Below are 23,291 nucleotides of genomic sequence, written 5' to 3'. Positions count from 1 at the left end.
GGCTGCAACAGATGTTGCAATACGTAATACACATGTTGTCGACAGGAAATCTAGGTCATTCATTAAGCTATAGAATAGAAATGTGTTTTAAGCCTCGATTTAAACAGTTCCACTGAGGTTGGATATCGAATCTCAGAGGGCCCAAATGGAAAACACTTTCAAAACCTGTGGATCTTGAGCAAGTCCATGCATGATTTTGTACACTACCAACAAAACCTTAAAATCACATCTTAAGCTAACAGAGAGCCAGTGCAGGTTAGCTAAAATCGGGGTAATGTGATCACATTTTCTTGTCTTAGTTTAAAGCCTCGCTGCAGGCTCTTGATTTGACTCGCCTGTGAGTGGTAGCATTTATTTCCCTCGTAGACCAATACAAAAGGATTCTGTTATCAAATTTGTAATCCTCAAACAATACTTGTATGATTAAAACATGACAGATGAGATAAGTAGTGCTAATAAGATTTATTTGATCCCCTTGCAGGTGTTGGTAGAACTCACTTCCTCAAATAATAAATCTATATCTTGCTATCCAAATTACCATAACGTGGGCCACCCAATGACTACAAGGATAATGGTTTAGCATAAGTGCATTAAGCCAGTCCGGGGGTTGGCAACGGCTCTGGGACCACATGCTGCTCTTTTAGCACTCCCTAGTGAACACTTCTGACCCATTCATCCATTATCTGCACCGCTTATCCTCAGTAGGGTCGCGGGGGTGCTGGAGCCCATCCCAGTTATCTTCGGGCAGTGGGCTGGGGACATCCCCTGAATAGGGACAAAAAATTCCCTCGCACATTCACACCCAGGGACAATTTGAACCGGCCAATTAACCTGACATGCATGTTTTTGGAATGTGGGAGGAAACCGGAATTCCCCGGAGGAAACCCACGCAAGCACGAGGAGAACATGCAAACTCCACACAGGAAGGTTTTATCCCATGACCTCAGAACTGTGTCGCACACGCGCTAACCACTGCGCCGCCGTGCTACCCTTTCTGACCAAAAAGAGCCGAAATGGCAAGTTATGTTTTTTGTTTTTGATAAGGCCAAGCTATTATTTTTTCAACTCTCCTAGAATCAAGTGCATTTGCACTTCCGCAGTGGCACTCTCACTTGGGGAGATTTTATTTTTCCTAGGGAAAGCATGACAGAAAATAATTGAGAAGCGCTGGGTTAGGGCAAGTCAGAATTGAAACAATTGAGATAAAATTTCATGTACTCATGGAAAGAGCCACATATGGCTCGTGAGACATAGATTTCCGACTGCTGCCCTAGTGGCCCCGTGGTGTTTTTTCAAAAATGTTAAAAAAATGTTGGAGAAGAAACATGACACAAACATGAGTAATGTTTTCCTATGAATTGTGCTTGTAGTATGTGATGCCTTCTATGTAATGCCTATATAAAGCTTTTGACTCCGAGAGCCAAGAAGTCTGCAGGCTCGAGAGCGTTCTCCATCCGGGCCCCGGTGCTGTGGAACGCTCTGCCTCCGGATATAAGATCTGCAACTTCAATGGAAGTTTTTAAATCTAGACTTAAGACACACTTCTATTCAAAAGCTTATGATTGATGTCCATCTCATTTTTGTATTGTCCTATCCTTTTCCGACTGCCTGGCTGGTGGTGATATGAAGAAGGACGCTTTGAGATGAGTCGGGAGACCAGCGTCTGACCTGAAGCATGTCAACGCCTGCATCGACAAGCCGGCAGAGATAGGAAGCTGCGTGGTTACTCTTACGCACTTTTTGGACTATGTTACAGGCTTGAGGCGGCATTACTGTCATGCACTCTCCGGAAAAATTTCAACATGTTACCTATTGTTCTCTTTTATTGATGTTTACTATGTTTGTGTAGAGTCGTCTGCACCCACCCGGAGTAGGGAACCGGAGCTCCACTGTGGGGGTCCTGGCAGCAACGGCCTGGCTATTCGGGTGGTTGTGGAAAGTAGAAGCAAGAAGGGAGAGGACCCATCTGAGCATCCCGGGCAGAGGACTGGAGGAGGCTGCTTGGGAGGGTGGGAAGAAATCCCACTTGAGAAGACAGAGCTGTGCCCCTGCACAATAGTATTGCCCTTTACACATTGGTTAACTGCTGTTAAAAGTGTCGATAAAAATTGTTCAGATCTCATATTGTCAGAATATGATATAATGAAATTGTGAATGTATTTAATTGCCTTTAAAAGTGTCAATAAAAATAGTTCAAACCACTCATTGTTAGAATATGATATAATGAAATTGTGAATGTGTTTGCTATTGAAAGTGTCGACAAAAATTGTTCAAACCTCATATTGTTAGAAAATGATATAATGAAATTGTGAATGTTTTATTGCTGTTAAAAGAGTTGTTCAAACCACAAACCGTTTGTGTACTGTAACCCAATGCTAAATCTATTCCACCCTGGTCAATCCTGGAAGGGGGATTACCACTTGTGAGGCCCCTTCTCAGTTTCTTTTTTCCTCACGCTGAGGTTTTTAGTTTTTCCTTTCCCGCATGTTGGTTTAAGATCAGGCGATGGTGTAATTGTTATCCTATGCAGTCCTTTGAGACTATTTTGTGAGTTAGGGCTATATAGATAAATTACTTGACTTTAGATTTTTTTTCTGGCTCCAAACATTTTGGGGGTTCAAAGTAGTCTTAACATTTTGGGTTGTCAACCCCTTGGCCATTAAGAAGCGTAGCTCCCCGTTAGGCAAAAGGAAGGCAATTCCTTGGGGAAAGGGTTGGTCCTTAACAATTGGGAACATTTTCAAAATAGTTCAATGAGGGAGGGCCTGAATATGGTGTTAAACCATTAGCATGCACATCTTGAGAAGTTTCTGAGGAATCATACACATTTAAGTAGACAAAGTAATTTAAACAATCAAAGCTTTGTTTTTAAAATTTTTTTTTAAAGAGTGCATGTGAAATCTGCGTTCAAAAGACCCATATAGGGTTTAAAACGTCATAAGAAATCCAATGCGTGTCAGATTCGGTGGATTTGGGTGAATGAAAAGTGCAGGTGAGGAATAAAGGATAGTGAACACGAAAGCGAGAGAATTGAGGGTGTGGACGGATTTAAATCTTCAGGTCAATTGTTTTTACATGATTTTTCGGGTCCTAATAAATTGATGAGTTGATGAGCCTGTATGTTTGACAACCTTGCATTTAGGTATAAATTGACAATTTAATAAAAATGGTGTATCTGGTGCAGGACACTTAAAAACAACAACACTGATCCATACATGCTTTATTTAAAAAAAGAAATCTCATCAAATGTCTTTATTGCACAGGGATGCCGTTGAACCATTCGAAATCCAAAGTGACGAAGTCCCAGTAGATGACGAAGCAACTTGTGGTCAAACGTAACAAAGAGAAAAGAATGTATAGGAAAACTCCAAATGCAGTGCACAGGGAGAAAGTAGCAAACAATTACTTCTGTGAACAACAACAACAACAAAAAAGAATCACCATTTTGTGTGTGAAAAAAAGCCTTCAAAGCGACCCTGTGAGTATTCAGACATGCATAAAAAAATCTTCATTGACCACCCCAAAAAAAAAAGGTGCGCTCGTTTGTTCTGTGTATCCAGGCAAAGGTGTACGAGTTCAGCTCCTCGGACAAAATGTCAACACATGTTCAGAAAAAGAGCCCAAAATAAACAAAATCACATTACCCTTCATTACTTGACTCGACAACGCGTGTTTCCAAGGTAGTAGTACCTGAAATGATAAAGTGCTAACACGCTAAAGACGGCGCGTTGGGGTTACAGTACACACAGAGTTGCTTCCGATCTTTGGCGTCTAAACAACAATCTAAAATCACCGACATCCGTTCCCTGCGAGCACTGAATCGAAATAATAAATACGACGGCGTCTTTTAGGAATCATCTAAGGATATAAAATATATGTTTGAATCACAACCTGTTCCCAGATTACGCGACGTACTGTAACTTTAAAAAGGCTTCCTCAGCATAAAAAAAACGACAAAAAGGACAGAAATCAGGACAGAAAGCATGTATAAATACAATAAATAACGGTGTTTTCGTCCAGCACTTCAAAAAAGGACAACAATTGTCCTCTCGTGTTGGGAAAGTGGACCCTTAAGAAGAGTTTACATTCATGGACTATGCAGGGCAGTAGTGGAGGATTCACGCCAAAATCCCGCAGTGCTTCTTGACGCTCCACCGGGAAAAGGGATGGACGGACAAACTCTAGTGCGTCCGTCGTCCGTCTAAATCTTGGCCACGTAGTTGTTGGGGAAAAGACCCTGCTTTCCTCGCAGACGTCCTGACCACCATCCTGAAGCATCTGAAAAGGTCAGTTTTTCTTAAGACAAGTGCAATTCCAGGAAAAAAAAAACACACCATTATTGAAGTTTGCCAATATATTTACAGTATCCTACGTAGTCTGGTTGTGGGTAAATAGATGCCCAGTGTTTCCCATACATAGAAAGATTTTGGCAGGCGGCCAGCATTTCATTGGTCCCTACAGAGTCTCATTAACTTGTATTATTAAAATATGTAATATTTTTAGATATTTGTAAATGTGGAGTTAATCAAAAGGACTTATCTTTCTCATTAAATAAATGATGACCATGCTGTTTATTTGTGCTACGTATCTCAATCGGAAGGAATCTTGATCTGTCAGCCACTCCCTAGACACTAGAGCGTGTGTTCGTCTCGCCCCGCCTGCACTGTGATTAGACATCTGGGTAAAATGTGACACTGACGAGCGTCGCATTTTCCCCAAGTTAAATGTTTTTCAACTTTCTGCGACCAGAAAAAAATAAGTATAACGCCGAGCATTCTGTGCAGAAAATATGCCCAGCGCCTCGGTTTTTTTGCAATAAACTCCTGTCTCGATTCTTATACCATTAGTGGGTGTGACTTGCTTGCTATGTCATTACCTTAACTAGTGTATTTATGATTCAATAGTTTACAAGTGGGCGCTACGAGGGATGAGTGGTTAGCACGTCCGCGGCAATGTTCTGAAGTCATGGGATCAAATTCAGCTATCAGTCTTCCTGTGCAGAGTTTGCATGTTCTTCTTGTGCTTTCCTCCAGGCACTCCGGTTTCCGCCCACATTCCAAAGACATGCATGTCAGGTGAATTGGCCGGTCCAAATTGTCCCTAGGTGTGAATAAGCGAGTGAGTTTTCAGTCTCAATGTGCGCCCTGCGACTGGCTGGGATCGGCTCCAGATGGGCTTATCCCACTGAGGATAAGCGGCACAGAAAACGGATGGATGGATAGTTAACAAGCGGCGGCACAGCGGATGAGTGGTTAGCAAGTCAGCCTGACAGTTCTGAGGTCCCGGGTTCATATCTGGCTACCCCCAGCCTCTCTGTGTGGAGTTTTCCCCTGTACCTGTGTGGTTATTCTTCCGGGCACTCCGGTTTCCTCCCACATACCAAAAACATGCATAGCAGGTTGATTGGCAGGTCCAAATTGTCCCTAGGTGTGAATGAGCCAGCGACTGGGTGGCAACCGGTTCAGGGTGTCCCCTGACCAGTGCCCGAAAACAGCTGGGATGGACTCCAGCACCCCTGCGACCCAGGTATGGATAAGCGGTGCAGAAAATGGACGGATAGTTTACAAGGGCACGCACATTCATTATAGAGCTAGATTTTGCTCTAAAAATGCAGCAGGTCGATGCGTTTGAATTTAAAAGACTGTCCATCCACCAGCGTTTCACAAAATTCTATGGCAAAGACTGGGTGCCGCATTGTGTTTGTAACATTTCTTATCCCTTAATTAGGCTGAGGTTGACAGGTATGCTAAAATGGTGTCTGAAAGAGATGACTCTCTGGACTACAAGGCGCACCTTAAAACCCGAATTTAGCCAAAATTGTGAAAGTGCGCCTTATACAGCACAAGGTTTTACAGTACAGTATATTACCATACTTGTTTACGATTATGTAACAAGTGCACATCTGCTTGATTAAATGGAGTAGCATCGCTGACCCAAACTGCAAAACATTGTTTGCAGTGGGAATCGAACCCAAGTAGTGGCGATGAGCGCTCCAACACGTTACACTAGATTTTCCCCATGTTTCCAGATAAACTCATTTGCAAAGGGAATTCTGGTAGGTTAAACAATTTCTCCACTCCTTACCTATGAATGTTGGAGAATGGAGAAAAAAAAGCTCTTTTATGTAGGCAAACATATTGAACCGAGAGGTGGAGAAGTGGAGAGACAGTTTAACCAATCAGAATGCATAATGCAAATCAGTGTTACTGCCACTGTGGGTAAAAATGAGGACAATATGGAATAACTTTTCGTACGTCATCTGTACCACTGGTGGTCTACTGGTCGCTCCACTACTCAGGTTGGATTCCTCTTGTATACTATTTTTTGCGATTTTTGGTTGGCGGCATAAAAAAAATAAAAATATAAAGTATTATTATGGGGTGTGCCTAATAAAAATATGCTAGGTCTTTGATTAACGTTTGTGCACTCACCATATCTATCAACCTGTACGTTTTTGCCGTACAAAGTACGTTTATTGCGCATTTTAAGACGTGTACGACATATAAGAAAATCTGTACGGAAAAACACAAATTTGTCAATGATGGGTACCATCCGGTATACAACGACTATCACGAAACGGCAAATCAATCAAACGACTTCGCCGCGGTAGCCTCTATCTCGGTATTGTTTTTTTCGTTGCAAACGAAGCGAGCGGTTTGATGCTACTGTGCGCATGAGTCTGCCCCCTGGGGATTACCCATCATGCATCATTTCGATCACACGGGAACAAAGCAAAAGCAGAGCAGTAAATGAAATGAAATGATCTGCATTTATATAGCACTTTTCAAGTCAATGACTTCCCAAAGCGCATTAGGCCTACATTAGATAGATAGATACTTTATTCATCCCCGAAGGGAAATTCACATTTCCAGCAGCATCCCTGAGCTGAGAACAATACAATAATAAAGCAAAAAGAATACAATATACAAATACCCAGTGTGACGTGCAAATGCCCACTGTAGCGTGTTATATATAATAACTAAATAGTGCTACACAGAATACATATTGCAATAAGATTCGGTAATATGCAATGTAGCTGGTGTGGTTTACTGTGGGCTTTTACTCTGCCGGGTAGAGTTAAAGAGCCTCATGGCATGAGGAAGAAAAGATCTCTTCAGTCTGTCCGTAGTACAAGACAGTGACAGCAGTCTGTAGCTGAAACTGCTCTTTTGTCTGGAGATAATGCTGTGTAGTGGATGCGATGGATTGTCCATGATTGACCGCAGCTTTTCCAGTGCCCGTCTCTCAGCTACTGTTGTTAGGCTGTCCAGCTCTTTGCCCACAACAGAGCTTGCTTTCCTAGCCAGTTTATTGAGACGAGAGGCATCCTTCTTCTTGACGCTGCCTCCACAACACGCTGCCGCATAGAAGAGGGCGCTTGCCACTACTGTCTCATAGAATATTTTCAGGAGCTTTTTGCAGATTTTGAAGGAGGCCAGCCTTTTGAGGAAGTAAAGTCGGCTTTGCCCTTTCCTACATAGAGCTTCTGTGTTGGCAGTCCAGTCCAGTTTGTTGTCCAGCTGCACACCCAGGTATTTGTAGGTCTGGACAAATTCTACACATTCTCCTTTGATGGTTACAGGAACCGGGTGAGTTCTGGTTCTCCTGAAGTCCACCACCATCTCTCTGGTCTTGGTGGTGTTCAGGTGCAGGTGGTTTGCGTCGCTCCATCGGACAAAGTCCTGAATCAATTTCCTGTATTCCTCCTCCTGCCCATTTCTGATACATCCCACGATCGCAGTGTCGTCGGCAAACTTTTGCACATGGCAGGACTCAGAGTTGTACTTAAAGTCCGATGTATATAGAGTGAATAGGAACGGAGAGAGCACGGTCCCCTGCGGAGATCCTGTGCTGCTAACCACAGTGTCCGATGTACACCCCCTTCTGTTTCACATACTGGGGTCTGCCTGTCAGGTAGTCAGCAATCCATTCTACAAGGTGTGAGCTAACTCCCATCTCTGTCAGTTTCCTACTCAATAGCAGAGGCTGTATGGCATTGAAGGCAAAAATGTAATCCTCACAGCCTCCTTAGCCCTATCCAGGTGAGAGAGGGATCGGTGTAACATGTATACTATAGCATCCTCCACTCTCACCTTCTCCTGGTAAGCAAATTGCAGTGGGTCGATGGCGTGACGGACCTGTAGCCTCAGGTGGTGCAGCAGCAGCCGCTCCATGGTCTTCATCACATGTGATGTCAGGGCGACCGGCCTGAAGTCGTTGAGTTCCTCAGGTCTTGATTTCTTTGGGACTGGGATGATGCAGGATGTTTTCCACAGCTGAGGGACCCTCCCCTGTTCAAGGCTCAGGTTGAAGATGCGCTGTAGAGGGTCTCCCAGCTCAGACGCACAGGCTTTCAGCAGTCGGGGGGATACTCCATCTGGACCAGCTGCCTTGCTGGTTCGCAGCCTTCTCAGCTCTCCACACACCTGGGCTGCAGTTATTTTTAGTGGGGGGATGTCTTCCATGCTAGTGTCCAGAGGGGGAGGGGGAAGGACAGCTGCAGTACTCAGGGGTGAGGATGAGGCGGAGTGGTCAAACCTGTTGAAAAAGTTGTTCAACTGGTTCACTCGCCCCACATCTATATCCACAGCCACACCCTGCTTGGTGCTGCAGCCAGTAATTGTTTTCATCCGTTCCCACACCTCCTTCATGTTGTTGTTCTGCAGCTTTTTCTCCAACTTCCTCCTGTACTGCTACTTCCCTTTCCGGAGCTGGACTTTGAGCTCCTTCTGTACTCGTTTTAGCTCCTGCTGATCACCATTTTTAAAGGCCCTCTTCTTTTGGTTCAGAAGGCACTTGATGTCGCTCGTGATCCAGGGCTTGTTGTTGGCATAGCAGCGTACAGTCTTTATAGGAACAACATTGTCCATGCAGAAGTTAATGTAGTCAGTAGTGCAGTTTGCCATCTCCTCAATGTCCCCACTGCTGGACCCTAGCAGGACATCTCAGTCCGTACGTCCAAAGCAGTCTCTCAGAGTCTGCTCTGCCTCTGTGGACCATTTTCTAAAAGAGCGTGTGGTTGTTGGTAGCCTCCTCACTTTTGGTTTGTACTGTACTGTACTTTTGTGCCTCTGTCAGCCTGAACAGCACAGAAGCCGTTTAGCGTGATGTTAGCATCCGTGATGCTAGACGTGAGCCACGTTTCCGTAAAGCAAAGCAAGCTGCACTCCCTGTATGCTTTGAGGTCTTTCACAAGCACAGCCAGTTCGTCGATCTTATTCGGTAGGGAGTTGACATTCCCCATGATTATGGACGGTACCGTGGGCTTATATCGCCGCTAGCCGCTTAGCCTTTACCTTAGCACCGGCTCTGCAACCCCGGTAGGGTCGCCTCACCTCGTTAGGTAAAAGGGGGACCGCGCCGGCTCGAGAATTCATCAGGTCGAGGAGTAGATTTCTTGAATATACGTATTTTTGCGCGTTGAAACCCATATCCATAGGATAGAAAGTAATCCAAAGTGCTACAAGTGTTGCAAGGCACTGATAAAGTAAGCAAAAAAACAATAAATCACAAAAGTAGCGAAAATAACACGGGAGCTGCTGGAGTGGCTGCCATTCGTGACGGCGCCGGAAGTAGTATTTCAACAACATAGTATTACAACATAGTTTTGAATTTTCTTTGGATACAATCATAAAGTCGCAATGGCCGAACCTTAATTAAAACGCCGTAAGTCATTCTGATCTGAAAACAATAGGCGGGGTTGATTGAGTAAATTTGAAATACAGGTGGTCTTAAAAAACATCGAATTTCATGTGGTAGTTGTGTAGTTAAAGGAAGTCCGTCTCTTTAGAGAAAGGCTTTTTCGGCTCAACTCATTAAGAGCCGGCTCTCAAACGGTCAGGTTTGTGGTTATCCCTTTAATCAGTATATTACCAGCAATAATTTAATGCAGAAAATGAATTCATAATTTGAATAAGAAAATGTATAATTCTACTTAATTATATTTGCATGTATTCTTTCCTTCTACAGTGAACGTCCAAGCTACTTAATTTTTGAACATTTTTTATAATAAACCTCATTCATGTCGAGCAACTTAGTATCTCACAACAAAATGTTAATTAACAATATATATGATATAATGAAACACATGTACAATATAACATGTTAAACTACATAAACACGTTTGAAAAAAATATATGGTGTAAGATTATTTTGTATTTTGTAAGGGAAAATACGAAGGGCATGGTGCCGTGGAGGTTCACATGTATGACTCACTGATCAAGAACCCAAGTGTAAATGTAATGACTAGCTAAGGGATGTCCTTGACATACCCTCTTTGATGATGTCGATGATGTCATTGGCGTTGAAGCTGAGTTCGTCCGTGTCTTGGGCGTCGTAGGCGTAGAGGGCTTTGCATTGGGGCACCTGAGGTTTGGGCTTAGGCGTGGGTTTAGGTCGACCGCCCCCTGGTGGCGGTCTGCTGGTCGACGGACGGTGAGCTCTAATGACATCCACAGAAACAGAAACCACTAAGGAAAACCAATCCTGCTATATGTAGAAAGAAATAAAGACCTAAAAATCTATGCCGTATCCATAAAAGAACACCTAAATAAATCACATAATACCCAAATACATGACATAAATGCAATCTATTCATTTATACCAGCTCAGTAGCCTAGATGGTAAGGCGCCCGCTTTGAGACTGGGAGGTCGGTGGTTCGCGCCCCGGCCGAGTCATTCCTAAGACTTAAAAAGTGGTCGGCGGCGCCCTCTGTTGGCTGCGGCTGCATCGGCTCGCTACAACGGGTCAGGTGCAATCGACATTTCGTTCTGTGTACATTGTTACACAGAATGACAATACAAGGAAATTATTATTATCATTATTATTATTATCTATGCATTCTGTCATTTACTTGTTTCAATATTCATTTGCAATGTATATTCTAGTGCAGTTTCCGGAGCTTTTCAACTATTGGTTGATCAGTGCTGATACGGAAATAAATGACAAAATGAATAAATACATGAATAAACTCCATTTATGTCATATATTTAGGCATTCACAGTTCCCTTAAGACCCAATTTCAGTACTTTTCTATATTTCATATTTTTTCAGTAGTCTTCACATACCATTTAGTACTTTTTCATACATTTCTGTGCATTCCAATTCGTTTTAAAACTTTTAGAAATTGTTCCCACTTCGTTACATTTTTTTTTCATTTAATCCTTAGTGCTTTTCGGTTGTTTTTCATAGTAAAACACTTTTTATATCCCCCCCATACTTTTCAGTATGTTGTCACACTTGTCAGTACTTTCTCATACTTTTTGGTATTTTTTAGATAGTTTTTCTTTTATGTGTCAGTAGGTTTTAGTACTTTTTCATACTTTTCATTACTTCAGTATTTTGTGTTAGCGTTTTCAAGATACAGCAGATTGTATACTTTTTTCATACTTTTTCAGTACTTGTTCATACTTCTCACTATTTTTTTTCGATTCTGCTTAGTACTTTTACATACTTTTCAGTACTTCACAATTGTTTTACTTTTTCATACTCTTCAACGCTGTTCTTTCTTTAGGTGAGTGCTTTCTTACGAGGTGACCCCTGAAACAAAAATGAGTTTGACACCACCGTACCAGTACATACAAAGCAAAACAATCAAAGCCGACGCTGAACTATTATGGGATGTTTGCTTTAAAAGTCAAGACGGAGTAAGGAGTCTGTAATTACCATCTTTTTTTTTTTTTTAATTCTAACCACCACCCAAAACACAGCAAACACTCACATTCCTCCATTTGAAGCTGCTCCAATGACTCGGTTGCTATAAAAAGAATACATTATCCAAATTATGTCAAATTATGAGAAACAAGAGTGAGTGTTAACCCGGAAAAGACTCAAAATGTATGCAGGGGTTGGTTTACTGTGTGCATGGGTCATTCTAGCATACCAAGATCTAACTCAACACTGAAAGAAAAACTCATTTTGAGTATACGTTTTCTTGTCTTAGGGCTATACAAATAAAAATGACTTGACTTGACTTGTCTTAGTAAAATGATCTTATCTAGCACAGATAAATTCAATTAATTCAAATAAATATTGTTGGCAATAATTAGGGAAAAAATATTAAGATTCGAAAAACAGTTCAAATATTATTGATATTGGAAAAACATAAATAGTTGTTTATGCTAATAGGGTAAAAATATGTATTTTTGCAGTGTGTCCCCATTGGCAGAACATTTCCTAAATTAGGTATAATTTTCCCTTTATCAAGATATTTTTGTTTTTCTTCTCGTAAAAAAAATATTTATATGCAATTGTTTCACCTACGTTAAAGGGACAGTGCGTAATATTTAGTGCCTCCCAGTGGTACAACAAACTTTCATTCAGTAAAAATAAACATTAATTTTAATTCTAGGCAAAAAAAATGTAAAACATCAGACTAATGTTCATTCTTATGAAAAAAAAAATCAGGAAATTTGTATTTCCTTTACATAGTGGAAACCCCTACCCAGAAGTCGCCGCCATGTTTGTCTGGAATCATGCTGCTATGCTGTCCTTGTGTCAGTTTTTTGTTCGCATTAGACAATACAGTTCCATCTAGTGGTCTGATATTACACACTGGGGGTTTAAGTATTTTGTTAACTTTTTAGAACAAGGAAATTATCTACCAAAAAAGAAAAAAGCAAGAAAAAAATAAAAATAAAAGAGAAAAAGACAAGAAAAAGAAAATAACAAGAAAAAAAGGAGGAAAAAAAAACATAAGAGAAAATAGGTAAAAAGCTGGAAGAGAAAGAAAATAAAGAAGGAAAGGTTTAAAGACATACTCCCTAAAAATTAATCCCTAAAAAAATGCATCTTAACTAATCACAAGAGAACTGTCTCTCTATCCGTGAGTAGAGGGCTCCTGTCGTTCACATTAAAGAGCCAGCTTTTAGAGCCGTTTCGTCCACGAAAGACACATCACTACCCATGAATAAGCTGCCAATAAGTGTGCTGTGGCTCATTTGAGTGTGTCGTTCCTCACCCGGCAGCTCCTTGATCAGGAACCTTGAGAAAGTCCAGGTCGTGTCCAGGTTGTGTTCGCGCGCTGCCCCTTTCTCTCGGCTGGTTGAGGTTGCTGGGGAGGTGAGGGCGCAGCACGTCACCCTGCTGCTGATACAGCGAGTTGCGCGAATTGGCCATGTGATTGGTGTTCTTCAGGGTGCCGTTCTGGTGAGAGACTGCGAGGACACCACAGGAAGAAGACAAGGAGATGTTGAGGATGCTGCTGCGGTTATCGAATGGAAGAAAATGGTGCTAATACATGAGTTATACAAATGCACAATACATATTACATATTACAATACATAAAGCACAGGTCAGCAAACATTTTGAGTCGTGGGCCGGATTGGTCTTTTTGTTTATAAATGGACCATTTTTGAAAGTCTCGAAATATATATATATTAATTTCCAACTAAGAACTTTAAGAGTAATGCAAATTAATATCTTCCTCTTTTAAGGACTCAATTGATCATTTGCATTGAAAAACTCAATGCAATAGGACTAATTCAGAAGTGTTTTAAATTTAATGTCTTGATAAATATAATTTATGGGGCATCACGGCGGTCGGGTGGTTAGGCGCAGCCCCACAGTGCAGAGGTCCAGGGTTCAATTCTAGCTACTGCGGCCTCCCCGTGTGGAGTTTGCATGTTCTCCTCATGCCTGCGTGTTTCCTCCTACATTCCAAAATCATGCATTGTCCCTGGGTGTGAATGAGCATACAAACGGTTGTCTGTCTGTGTGTGCCCTGCTACTGGCTGGCAACCAGTTGAGAGTGTACCCTGCCCACTGCCTGGAGATAGCTGGGAATGGCCACAGCACCCCCGAGACCCTACTGAGGATAAGCGGCACAGAAAATTGATGGGTAAATAAAATAAATTTTAAGAGAGCATTTAGAACAAAAGGCTACTTGAATTTTGCACAATGAAAAATATATTTTTTTATGGTGGAACACAGGCTAAGACATCCAGGTGAGTGCAACCGTATTGCCTAAAACAGAGACTTTTATTGAAATGAAAAAAGATTAGGACAGGGTATTTCCACTTCTACTTGGTAAATGGTAGTCAGCTTTTACAGGGACAGTGGGAGGTTTGGTGTTGCGCATGGCTTTGGTGACATCCAGTGGACAAATTTAAAGTTGCAGGTCATTGTTTGACAATAAGCGGCTCATTTTTTTCCTTATGCTTCTCCAAGCATTGTCCTACTGCCGGGATTAAATCTGTTGGTGGGTGTGATATGGTCTGTAAATTTTGACTGTTATATGTCACTGTATTGTGTATTGTAGTGGTTGACAACCAACTGGTTTGGTACACGGCCGCACCAAAAGAAGAGAAAGTTGCCTTCATTTTTGCTTATAGTATTTGCATTTATTCGTGTTTACACTTTTTTGTAACACTAAAAAAAGTTAAAGTTTAGGTGCGCTGTAAGTACCGTGATTTACATTTACAAATATTTAGATATTTGAGCAATGATTGATCAGTCGATAAATATCGCTGACCACATTTCCTCAACATTGGTTGTGACGGGAATCAAACCTGGATCGCTACGGAGTGTCAAGATCTATCCACTGGACCACTAGGAATGTAGACAACAAAGGAAAAGGCCTTAACTTTTATCACACCATTTTTACACATGGTGCCACTTTTTACAACTTTGTAATGGAGGATTATGGGAAAAGGTTCAGCCAAAACTACTGTGAGTAAAAACTGTTTGGAGATGCCATAAAATCGAATGTCTTTTCCTGTGTCATCTAGATCCCAAGTGGTCTAGTGCAGGGGTGTCTAATTTTTTTTCAAGCTGAGAGCTACTTTTTGGTCAGAATTAGTGCAAAGTGCACCCAGTTTGAAAAGCATTTCGAAAATAACAACTTGTGTTTCTATGTTGTGATTACATTTTTACCATCACATTGACCCAGCACTGGTAAACTATTATTAGAGCAAGTCCAGGGGTACCTCAGGTGTCCTTAGGGAAACCCACTTGCATTATGTTAGAGACCCCTGCCATAAATGGAGATAAAAAAAAAAAAAGAAAAAAAGGTGCAAAGTGCTGCGAACTAAAAAACAAATGGAGATACAACTTTTTGAAATAGCATCGAAGATGTTTTACAGTTTTACTGATTTCATTGTCAAATGTAGTAGCTTTGATAATGGGTATTTCATCTATTATCGACTGCAAGCAAAGCAAAGGTGGTAATAATGATTATGTTTGGGATCTGCGTTTGTTTGTTTGTTTGTTTGACTTCCACCCAAATAAAAGAGGAAGGAGTTAAGATATGACCACCATCTTTCACAGGCTGTCAGGTGAATTACCCTAGATGTGAAAAATGCTCCAAAAAAGCTGTCTCAGCACTTATGGTTTAGTTGACTCAGTGTTTCTTCCCAGAAAGACATTCCTCTCCTACAGGCAAGAACGCCTTTGAATATCAACACCATCTTTTACAGTTAATCAGGGAGGTTACCCCAGATGTGAGAACTGCCAAAAAAGCAGACTCTGTATTTTAGTTTTACTCACTCAATAGCTTTTCCGGGATGACGTTTCACTCTTTTAGGCCAGAAAAAGTTTAGCCAGGATCACAATCATTTTCAAGCAAAAACTCCAACCCAACACAAAACTGCCTCTGAAGCCCAAAAGTGAAAAAGAGCCGTTTTGTTACAGTGTGTGAAAACAGCACCTGGAGGTCCCGGAGCAGCCCGCAATGGTGTGTTCTGGTGTGACCTAGAGCGTTTTTGGGTGTTGTTGACCCTGGAGGGACCTGAAAAAGATTAGATTTGTGCAACATCACCAAGGCTGCTTTTTAGAACTCTAAAGCCGTTTCTACTTACGTGTGTTCCGAGGAAGTCCTGGCCCGATGCTGACCTGCAGGTTTTTGCCTGAAGGTTTGAGCAGGGCTGTGTTTCCTTGTCCCTGAACGAAGGTGACCTGTCGTGTGCCAGCTCCGCCACTTATAATGCCCCAGTTCTCCTTCTTCAGCTTTAATGTCAATCTTAAAGGCAAAAAAGATGATTCATTGCGGGCACCACTTTTGTCATTTGTCTATCCGTTTGTGTGGTTCCTTACGTGTTACTAAACTTGAGCGGTAGAGGCCTCTGAGTTTTCTCTTGAAATCTGCGGGCCAGTAAGCTGATAAACTCCGTCTTGAAGACACATTCGAGAAGGCTGTCGTACTCCTGCTCGTGTAGGATCATAAAGTCGTCCTGCATGGTGCTGCCGGGGAAGGCACAAATGCACATGTTACGGTTTGCAAATTATGAATAATCTCTTCATACTTAGAGTATTGTCCAGAGTAAGGTCAGTTTCCCAAGTACTCAGATCCACTGGAGATCAAAAAAACGCATAAAAAATTTAACGATTTTGAAAAGATACCATCTTCACTGTTCCACAGTTATTTCACAAAAAGTTTTTTCAGAAAACGCAATAATTGAAATTAGAGAACACACTGATTATAATTAGAGAACAATAACTTTGGCATGGAGTAAAATTATCAAGGTTACAACGGTCAGCAATTAGTATGAAGTGTACAGGCCTCTGCTGTGAATGACTTCAGCACATCTGCAGCCACAGGATAGCACTATTCTCTCACGCGGCTCTGGTGTTTTTGGTCTATTCTTCTTCCAGCCTCCTCCACAGTTCGGTGATTGTTGTGGGTTTCTTGACCATGAATTTGTCACCAAGGATTTTCCAAAAGTTCTCTTTGGGGTTGAGATCAGAACTCAGGGCAGGCCATGCCATTAATTTAATGTTTTCACCTTTAAGGAAATTCTTTACCCGTTTTGATGTGTGACATGGAGCATTGTCCTGCATGACTACTGCAGGCTAATTCGGTGATGAACGCAAGTCAGGAACGATGTGCTAGTGATACACTATGCCATGTAACTGCACAAAGGCCTATTTCCAGCTGCAGAAAACATGACCCAAACCATGACACTTTCTCCTCCACCTTTCCCACACTTTACATACTTTGGGTTTACAAGTTCTTCTCCAACGTGTACCAGAACGTAATGCTTCCCATCTGACCCAAATAATTTATTTTGCTTTCATCAATGAAGTGAACTCTGGACGAGTTCTCCTCTGTCCACACAACACACTCCCCAGCAAATCCCAGTCTAACTTTTTATAATATTTTTTTACTAATCCGAGGTTTGGTCACTGCAATGTGGGCCTTCAGTCCAAATGTTCTTAAACGGTGAGAGAGATCCTTACCATGTTCAGCACTGAACTGGTGAGCAATTCCAGCTACAGTGTGGAAACGGTTACCGATTGTTATCCTCTGCAGTGACCTGTCATCACTTGCATTTGTCTTCTGTGGATGACCAGCCTTCTTGGGTGACTTGAATGAGTTTGTAGTATTGTGTGGATTCAATATTCTTGAAATAACAGATCTATAACGATCAACTTGCTATGGCTGATAGGGTCATCCCTTTCGTTTTCATCTGGACAACTTGCTGCCAGAGGCTTTTGGTCACTTTAGAGAGGCCTGCCATCTTGCAAAATCAGTGCAACTGCCAGTCAGAATGCCAGTTGAGTACGGGTTGACAGATAATCAAAAAAATTAGCTCCATGTGCTAGATTAGCCCCATAAATGGGAGGCACTTGCATTTGGTCGCAGTTTTGTCAAATGTTTTGTTGAAATGTTGTGAACAAGTGTTGTACTAGCAAGGTATAGACGCAACAAAATGTTCTTAATCTGCAGTGAATATCTTCTTTTTTTTTCAGAATTGTTAACTGTTGGTAAATTGTTCTCTAGTTGTGATCTCCAATGTACATACTCTGTATTAAAAATAATTGTTCAGGGTTGACAGATCCCTCAACCGGATCCGCCAGGGACGCAGGGGCACCATGCACCACTTCATGTGGTTTGTCTTGGGCAACTATAGCCTGTGGTGCCTATTCATCTACAGGCTGGTTTTTGGGGGTAGGGCTTTGCTCTCCCACATGAAAAAGAGAGTACCAGTTTTCATGGTTCCTTGATCTGACACAGATACAGCAGCTGTGTCATCTGTTCCCTGTTATTTTTCAGTGTAAAGTGTGAACCTTCTCTTCAGATGAGACGGACCTCGGCATTAACAGGTAGAGTTTGTGACAGTACTAGATACTAGATCAGGGGTGGCCAACCCGGTCCTCAAGAGCCGCATGTCCTGCATGTTTTGGAGGTTTCTCAGGTGATGCAAATTTTAAGATTGTTTGCAAGCTGTGCAGGAGCTTAATAATGACCCAGGTGATTGGGATCACCTGTATTTGAACAGAGAAACTCCAAAAACATGCAGGACATGCGGCTCTTGAGGACCGGGTTGGCCACCCCTGTACTAGATCATAAATCACTTGGGGAAAACGACTTTGTTCCAAAACTTTGAGCACCACATTGTACAATACACATTCCATCACTTGCTGCTTTCAAATTTCCGCTAATAAACAAACTTTCTTTATTTGCTTTTGTGACATATTTTTTCAGTAAAGGACTTTGTGTCTCGTAGACACTGTAAGTGCTGTCCCTGCAAATTCTAGATTCACTTATTAATGATTTTCACATTAATTTATAATGTTTTTTTTTTAGATCTTATTTTATGTAGCATTTTTTGTTTAATGTGCAATAGTGCAAAATTTTAAATGAGAGATTTCGGCCCAAACCTCATCTGGATTCGAGCTTTGACGACCCCCAAGTAAAATGAGTTAGAGACCCCTGCCTTAATACAGTTGTGCATTAAAACGGCAAGATTACACTTACATTTATAATTTGACAGTAGAGTTATTCGTAAAAAAATAAAACGTTTATAAAACATAGCTGGTATTAGTTAAACAAAAACTTGAGCCTGTGTTTGTTCAAACATGTTTGTTGTATAAATAATAAATAACCAAATTAATAAAACAAACAAATCAAAGGTTTCCACTTCATGGAACAATTTCGGAACTCAATCCAGGAAATACGGGGCTCACTGAATTATATACATATTTGTTTTGTCCTACCAAAATGATTTAAATTTGTATGACACAAAACCCAAAAAGTTGTACGTTTGGAAAAATAAACCCCCTAACGAGTTCATTTTGTCTAGAAAATGTGAAAAGATTGGGAGGTTTTTGCACAAAACAAGCCAGAAAGTAATGGATTGGTCCATTTTTGACTCAATTTGGGTTATTTTTAAAATTATTTAAGAGTTTTAGTGCAGTGAAACAACCATGAATAAAAATCAAAACGCTTTCTATCAAGGCGATATTTTACCTCATAGACACCCCCAAGATTCTCTCCACATCAATGTTCCGTTTAAGCACTTCCGTCACTTGTCCTTTCTCCGGTCCCTGTTTCACCTTCTCTCTTCCGATCAAGTACACCGACTTCGGCGTCAGGATTAAGTCCCTCTTGATTGGCTGACCACAAGTGATGTAATTCATGAGTACAAAAATTTTAAAAAAAAATTGTGCATAATTAAGAGCGTGTTCATTCAACCTTGAAGCGGCGATCGTATTTGGTGACTTTGTCTGCAAAGTCGATCTTCTCCCTCTTTGGCAGAAACTGCCGCAACTCGGGCCTGTCGTCCATTCCCAGGTAGTCTCCCACAAAGTTTCTGTTCAGGCTGTGTCTCCGCCTTTCCTTGTGATTCAGCAGCAAGTCAGATGCTACGCAGAAGAGCAAAGACACAGGTTGAGCCAGCGTTACAAAATAATTGCTATCCAGGAACGCAATTACTATGCATGGAAACGAGTATTGTAATATCATCCAAAGAAGAGGTAAGAACTTTCAGGCCCAAGATTTTACCCCTACAAAATTTGAGTCAGACCTAAAATGTCAATCAATACGTCTGGGTTCGGGCTGGGTTTCTCTCTCCCTGACTTTTTTTTTCCCCCTGTGGTGTTATTGAATGTAAGTATTCGTAACTACCACAAGACTACCACTTTAAGAATGATTTTAAGAATGAAGGCCACTGCTTTTTTACTGCAGTGATGACAAGTTATTGAAATCCAATTGTTTGCGATGTTGGTTGTTTCGTGACCGCCAAAATAGTGTTTATTTTCCATGAATCAGTGAATTTATGACACACATGTAATTGTTCTGTTTCTTTATCTTTGTGGACGATTCACGCAATGGATTCTGTGTCGCTCTCACAGCCCTCCTCTTCCTCACAAATATGAAAAGATATACAAAGAACATGACTAGAATTGCTTTTTTCCATCTTTGCAACATTGTTAAGATTCGCTCTATCTGATTCTGAGATAATAATTCATTAAGTTTGTTACATCCAATCTTGACTACTGTAATGTACTTCTCTGTGATCTCACAATGTCTAGTTTCAAAAGATTGCAGCTGGTACAAAACACTGCAGTGAGGCTTATAACTAGGAAAAGACAATTTGATCACATTGCCTCGATTTTAGCTGAAATGCACTAGCTCAGTGAGGATGTGATTTTCAGGTTTTGTTAATATTACACAAAATGTTGCTTTGGACTCCAGACTGATATCGTTCTGATTAAATTTTCCCCTATGTGTCTGCTGGGAGATTTTGCTCGGAAAATGCAGGTCATCAAGTGAATCCAAGAGCCAAGAAGAAATACGCAGGTTCGAAAACGTTCTCACTCGGGCGCCAGTGCTGTGGAATGCTCTGCCCTCTGAGATACGATCTGCAACCTCAGTATGATTAAATCTAGGATTAAGATACGCTTATATTCGATAGTTTATGAGTGATGTTGACCTCCTAGTCATGTCTTTTTTTCTTTGGGAGAGAAGGATGATTCTGCTTGTGTTATGGTGCATGCATTTCAAGCCATTGGACCTGATGTACACAGTCATCTAGAACCTACTACATTCAGTTAAGATTTTGGGGCAGTAAGCTGTCAATTGGAGATTCTGTTATTACCTATATTTAATGTTGATGATGTCTGTGAATTGTCTGTTGATGCCCCTGCAACATCCATTGTAGCCAGGTCAACTTGAATGGGAGTTTTTTCATTATTCTCTGAAGTTTGAGTTTTTCCCTGCTCTCATTTAAGTTTCAGATCAGGGGATGTTGTAATGGTGGTCTGTGCAGCCCTTTGAGACTTTTTGTGATTAAGGCCTAATTTATAAAAATGACTTGACGTGATGTTGAATACATACGACAACATGGATATGGTGCGTCTCAGCTAAGTGTTCGTTTGCAAGCTCTCAAGATTGCACAAGCAAATAAATATGAAAGTTCACTGCTTCCACAAGTTGGCCTACGAGTATTCTTACTTTTATTTTCTCATGTGGCCATTCTAAAGCAGTTTCAGGGGGTCGGCTTTAATGCAGATAGCGAGACAGAAATCTGGGGTCAACGCAATTACTTTTTAAAACAAAGAATCTGGTTACTGTAACTAATCACTTTTTTCAGTAACACGCCAAACAGTGCAAACGGCAAACTGAACCGAGATACAACTTTGAATACCTTCCTCGCGCATCTGAACGTATTTCTTGCGGGCCATGTACTTCCGCCAGGCTTTTTGGATGGTTCTGGCATAGCCATCAAACTTGCGCTCCCTGGTTTCCTCAAGTAAGAAGAGCTGCCAAGAAAAATACAAAAATATTAACAAAAAAATGCAAAACAACCATGAAAAAGAAGTCTTTAATTCATAAAGACAAAGAAAAATCAAATTTTCATTAAATTGGGTAAATCTGAAACAATTATTTATTTACCGCATAAAAAGGACCATTGACCAGTGCTACATACATTTCGTAAAACTGAACAAATCAAACAATTTTCCCAAAAATATTGTACGCGTATACTCTAATTCGCGTATACTGTATTGCAAGTCTGCGGGTGCTTTAACTCGTCCAGCAGGTGGCACAGTTATGTAACAAAGAAACTACTAAGGATTCTAATATAGCGTTTCATTACGTTTGTTTATTGAACATTTGACGTGATACAACGTAACAATGGAAACACAATCACGCCAATATTTTACATTTTTATTCATTTACAGCCGATACAGTTTTGCTGTGGGTTCAAGCATGGATACATTTTATTGTTTAATAGACTTTACAGACTTATTAGGCAGTGATGTATATATTTATATATATATATGTGTGTGTGTACTTATGAAGCCCTCTGAATACTTATACTTAATGCGTACATTGTAAATATTTAGTAAAACAGGCAACAAAAACTTGAAAATAATATAAATCAAATAATAAATCATGATCAAATGAATCATTTACCCATACTAAAACAAGCACCACAGTAACTATTCAAGACACTGATGAAAGAGTGTTAGCAACCAAGGTTCTGTTATAATAATAATAATAATAATAATTTCCTTGTATTGTCATTCTGTGTAACAATGTACACAGAACGAAATGTCGATTGCATCTGACCCGATGCAGCCGCAGCCAAGAGAGGGCGCCGCCGACCACTTTTTAAGTCTTAGGAATGACTCGGCCGGGGCGCGAACCCGAACCTCCCAGTCTCAAAGCGGGCGCCTTACCATCTAGGCTACTGAGCTGGTAGCCTGCATTGACGATTTAAACGTTATATATTTCTATTAGAGCTAAAAACTAAGTTTTTAAAAAGTATTACAGGTGGTCTGTGTTGGCTCAAAAAGGTTGAGACGTTTTAAACATTTTGGTTAAGCTAGCATTTCCGTAGGGAATCATGAGGCAACTATAGGTTAGCATATTTCATATAATTTCTAACAAAACAGATTTTCTCCAAGTAATGATCATTTTAATTGAATTTAGGAAATCCTTTTGTTTATCTAAAAGCTGTTTTCATGGTTATTCCACAACTAAATTCCTGTGAAGCGCTGAAAACATACAATCACATTCCCAAGCCTCCAAGACTACAAGACAAAACATCCTGCACAACAACATAGCTCAGTCACTGCCATTAGTACACGCTGCAACACAATCACAGCAGAAAAACCAAATAGCATTAGAGTCACTTATGCACTTTTGTTATTCGCTTAGTGCAACAGAGAACTTAAGCAAAAATGATAAAGTACAAGTACGCACACAATATAATGTTGCTCTTTTAGACATGTTTTCTTTATCCTCTGTGTGAAACACTAGTTTTACTGGGGAACTTTATTATCATCATCATTATTAGTAGTGGTTGGTGCAAATTGAATTTTTAATACTGTTGTAACATCAGCAAAAAAATATTGTTTTTTTAGATTGGGATGTTAAAAACCAATTTTGTAAATTGCTTTATGATAGTTTATAAAAACTACGGCCCACAGGACAAATACGACAAACAAAAATTGTAAAAATATAATGATAAAATACGGTAATAAAGCAATAAATTTGTTCTGTTTTTAATATTGGACACCTGCAAAGGAGATTGCATAGTTGCTGTTCTTTGAGTTACACACACTT

General features: G+C 40.8%; 1 protein-coding gene across 2 annotated transcripts in view; it reads right to left on the bottom strand.

Annotated features, from left to right (window-relative positions):
• Nucleotides 1–3,205: 3,205 nt before the first annotated feature.
• Nucleotides 3,206–23,291, bottom strand: part of myo1ea (myosin IEa) — a 96,274-nt gene continuing 76,188 nt past the window's right edge. The window contains exons 21-30 of one of the 2 annotated variants that reach the window (XM_088334490.1): nucleotides 21,367–21,481; nucleotides 19,413–19,582; nucleotides 19,188–19,333; nucleotides 16,031–16,177; nucleotides 15,796–15,956; nucleotides 15,645–15,725; nucleotides 12,960–13,155; nucleotides 11,721–11,756; nucleotides 10,272–10,441; nucleotides 3,206–4,278 (exon numbers count right to left, since the gene is read on the bottom strand). In XM_088334490.1, the coding sequence (XP_088190616.1) occupies nucleotides 4,202–4,278; nucleotides 10,272–10,441; nucleotides 11,721–11,756; nucleotides 12,960–13,155; nucleotides 15,645–15,725; nucleotides 15,796–15,956; nucleotides 16,031–16,177; nucleotides 19,188–19,333; nucleotides 19,413–19,582; nucleotides 21,367–21,481 (1,299 nt within the window). In that variant the 3' untranslated portion in view covers nucleotides 3,206–4,201. The remainder of the gene's footprint in view (nucleotides 4,279–10,271; nucleotides 10,442–11,720; nucleotides 11,757–12,959; nucleotides 13,156–15,644; nucleotides 15,726–15,795; nucleotides 15,957–16,030; nucleotides 16,178–19,187; nucleotides 19,334–19,412; nucleotides 19,583–21,366; nucleotides 21,482–23,291) is intronic. The other variant, XM_088334491.1, reaches the window with a different exon arrangement.

Source organism: Urocampus carinirostris, chromosome 4 (assembly GCF_059441175.1).
Source record: "Urocampus carinirostris isolate Australia breed hairy pipefish chromosome 4, RoL_Ucar_1.0, whole genome shotgun sequence".
NCBI classification, from domain to species: domain Eukaryota; kingdom Metazoa; phylum Chordata; class Actinopteri; order Syngnathiformes; family Syngnathidae; genus Urocampus; species Urocampus carinirostris.
Note: the sequence above shows the minus strand (reverse complement) of the source record. Positions and strands in the feature narration are given on the sequence as shown.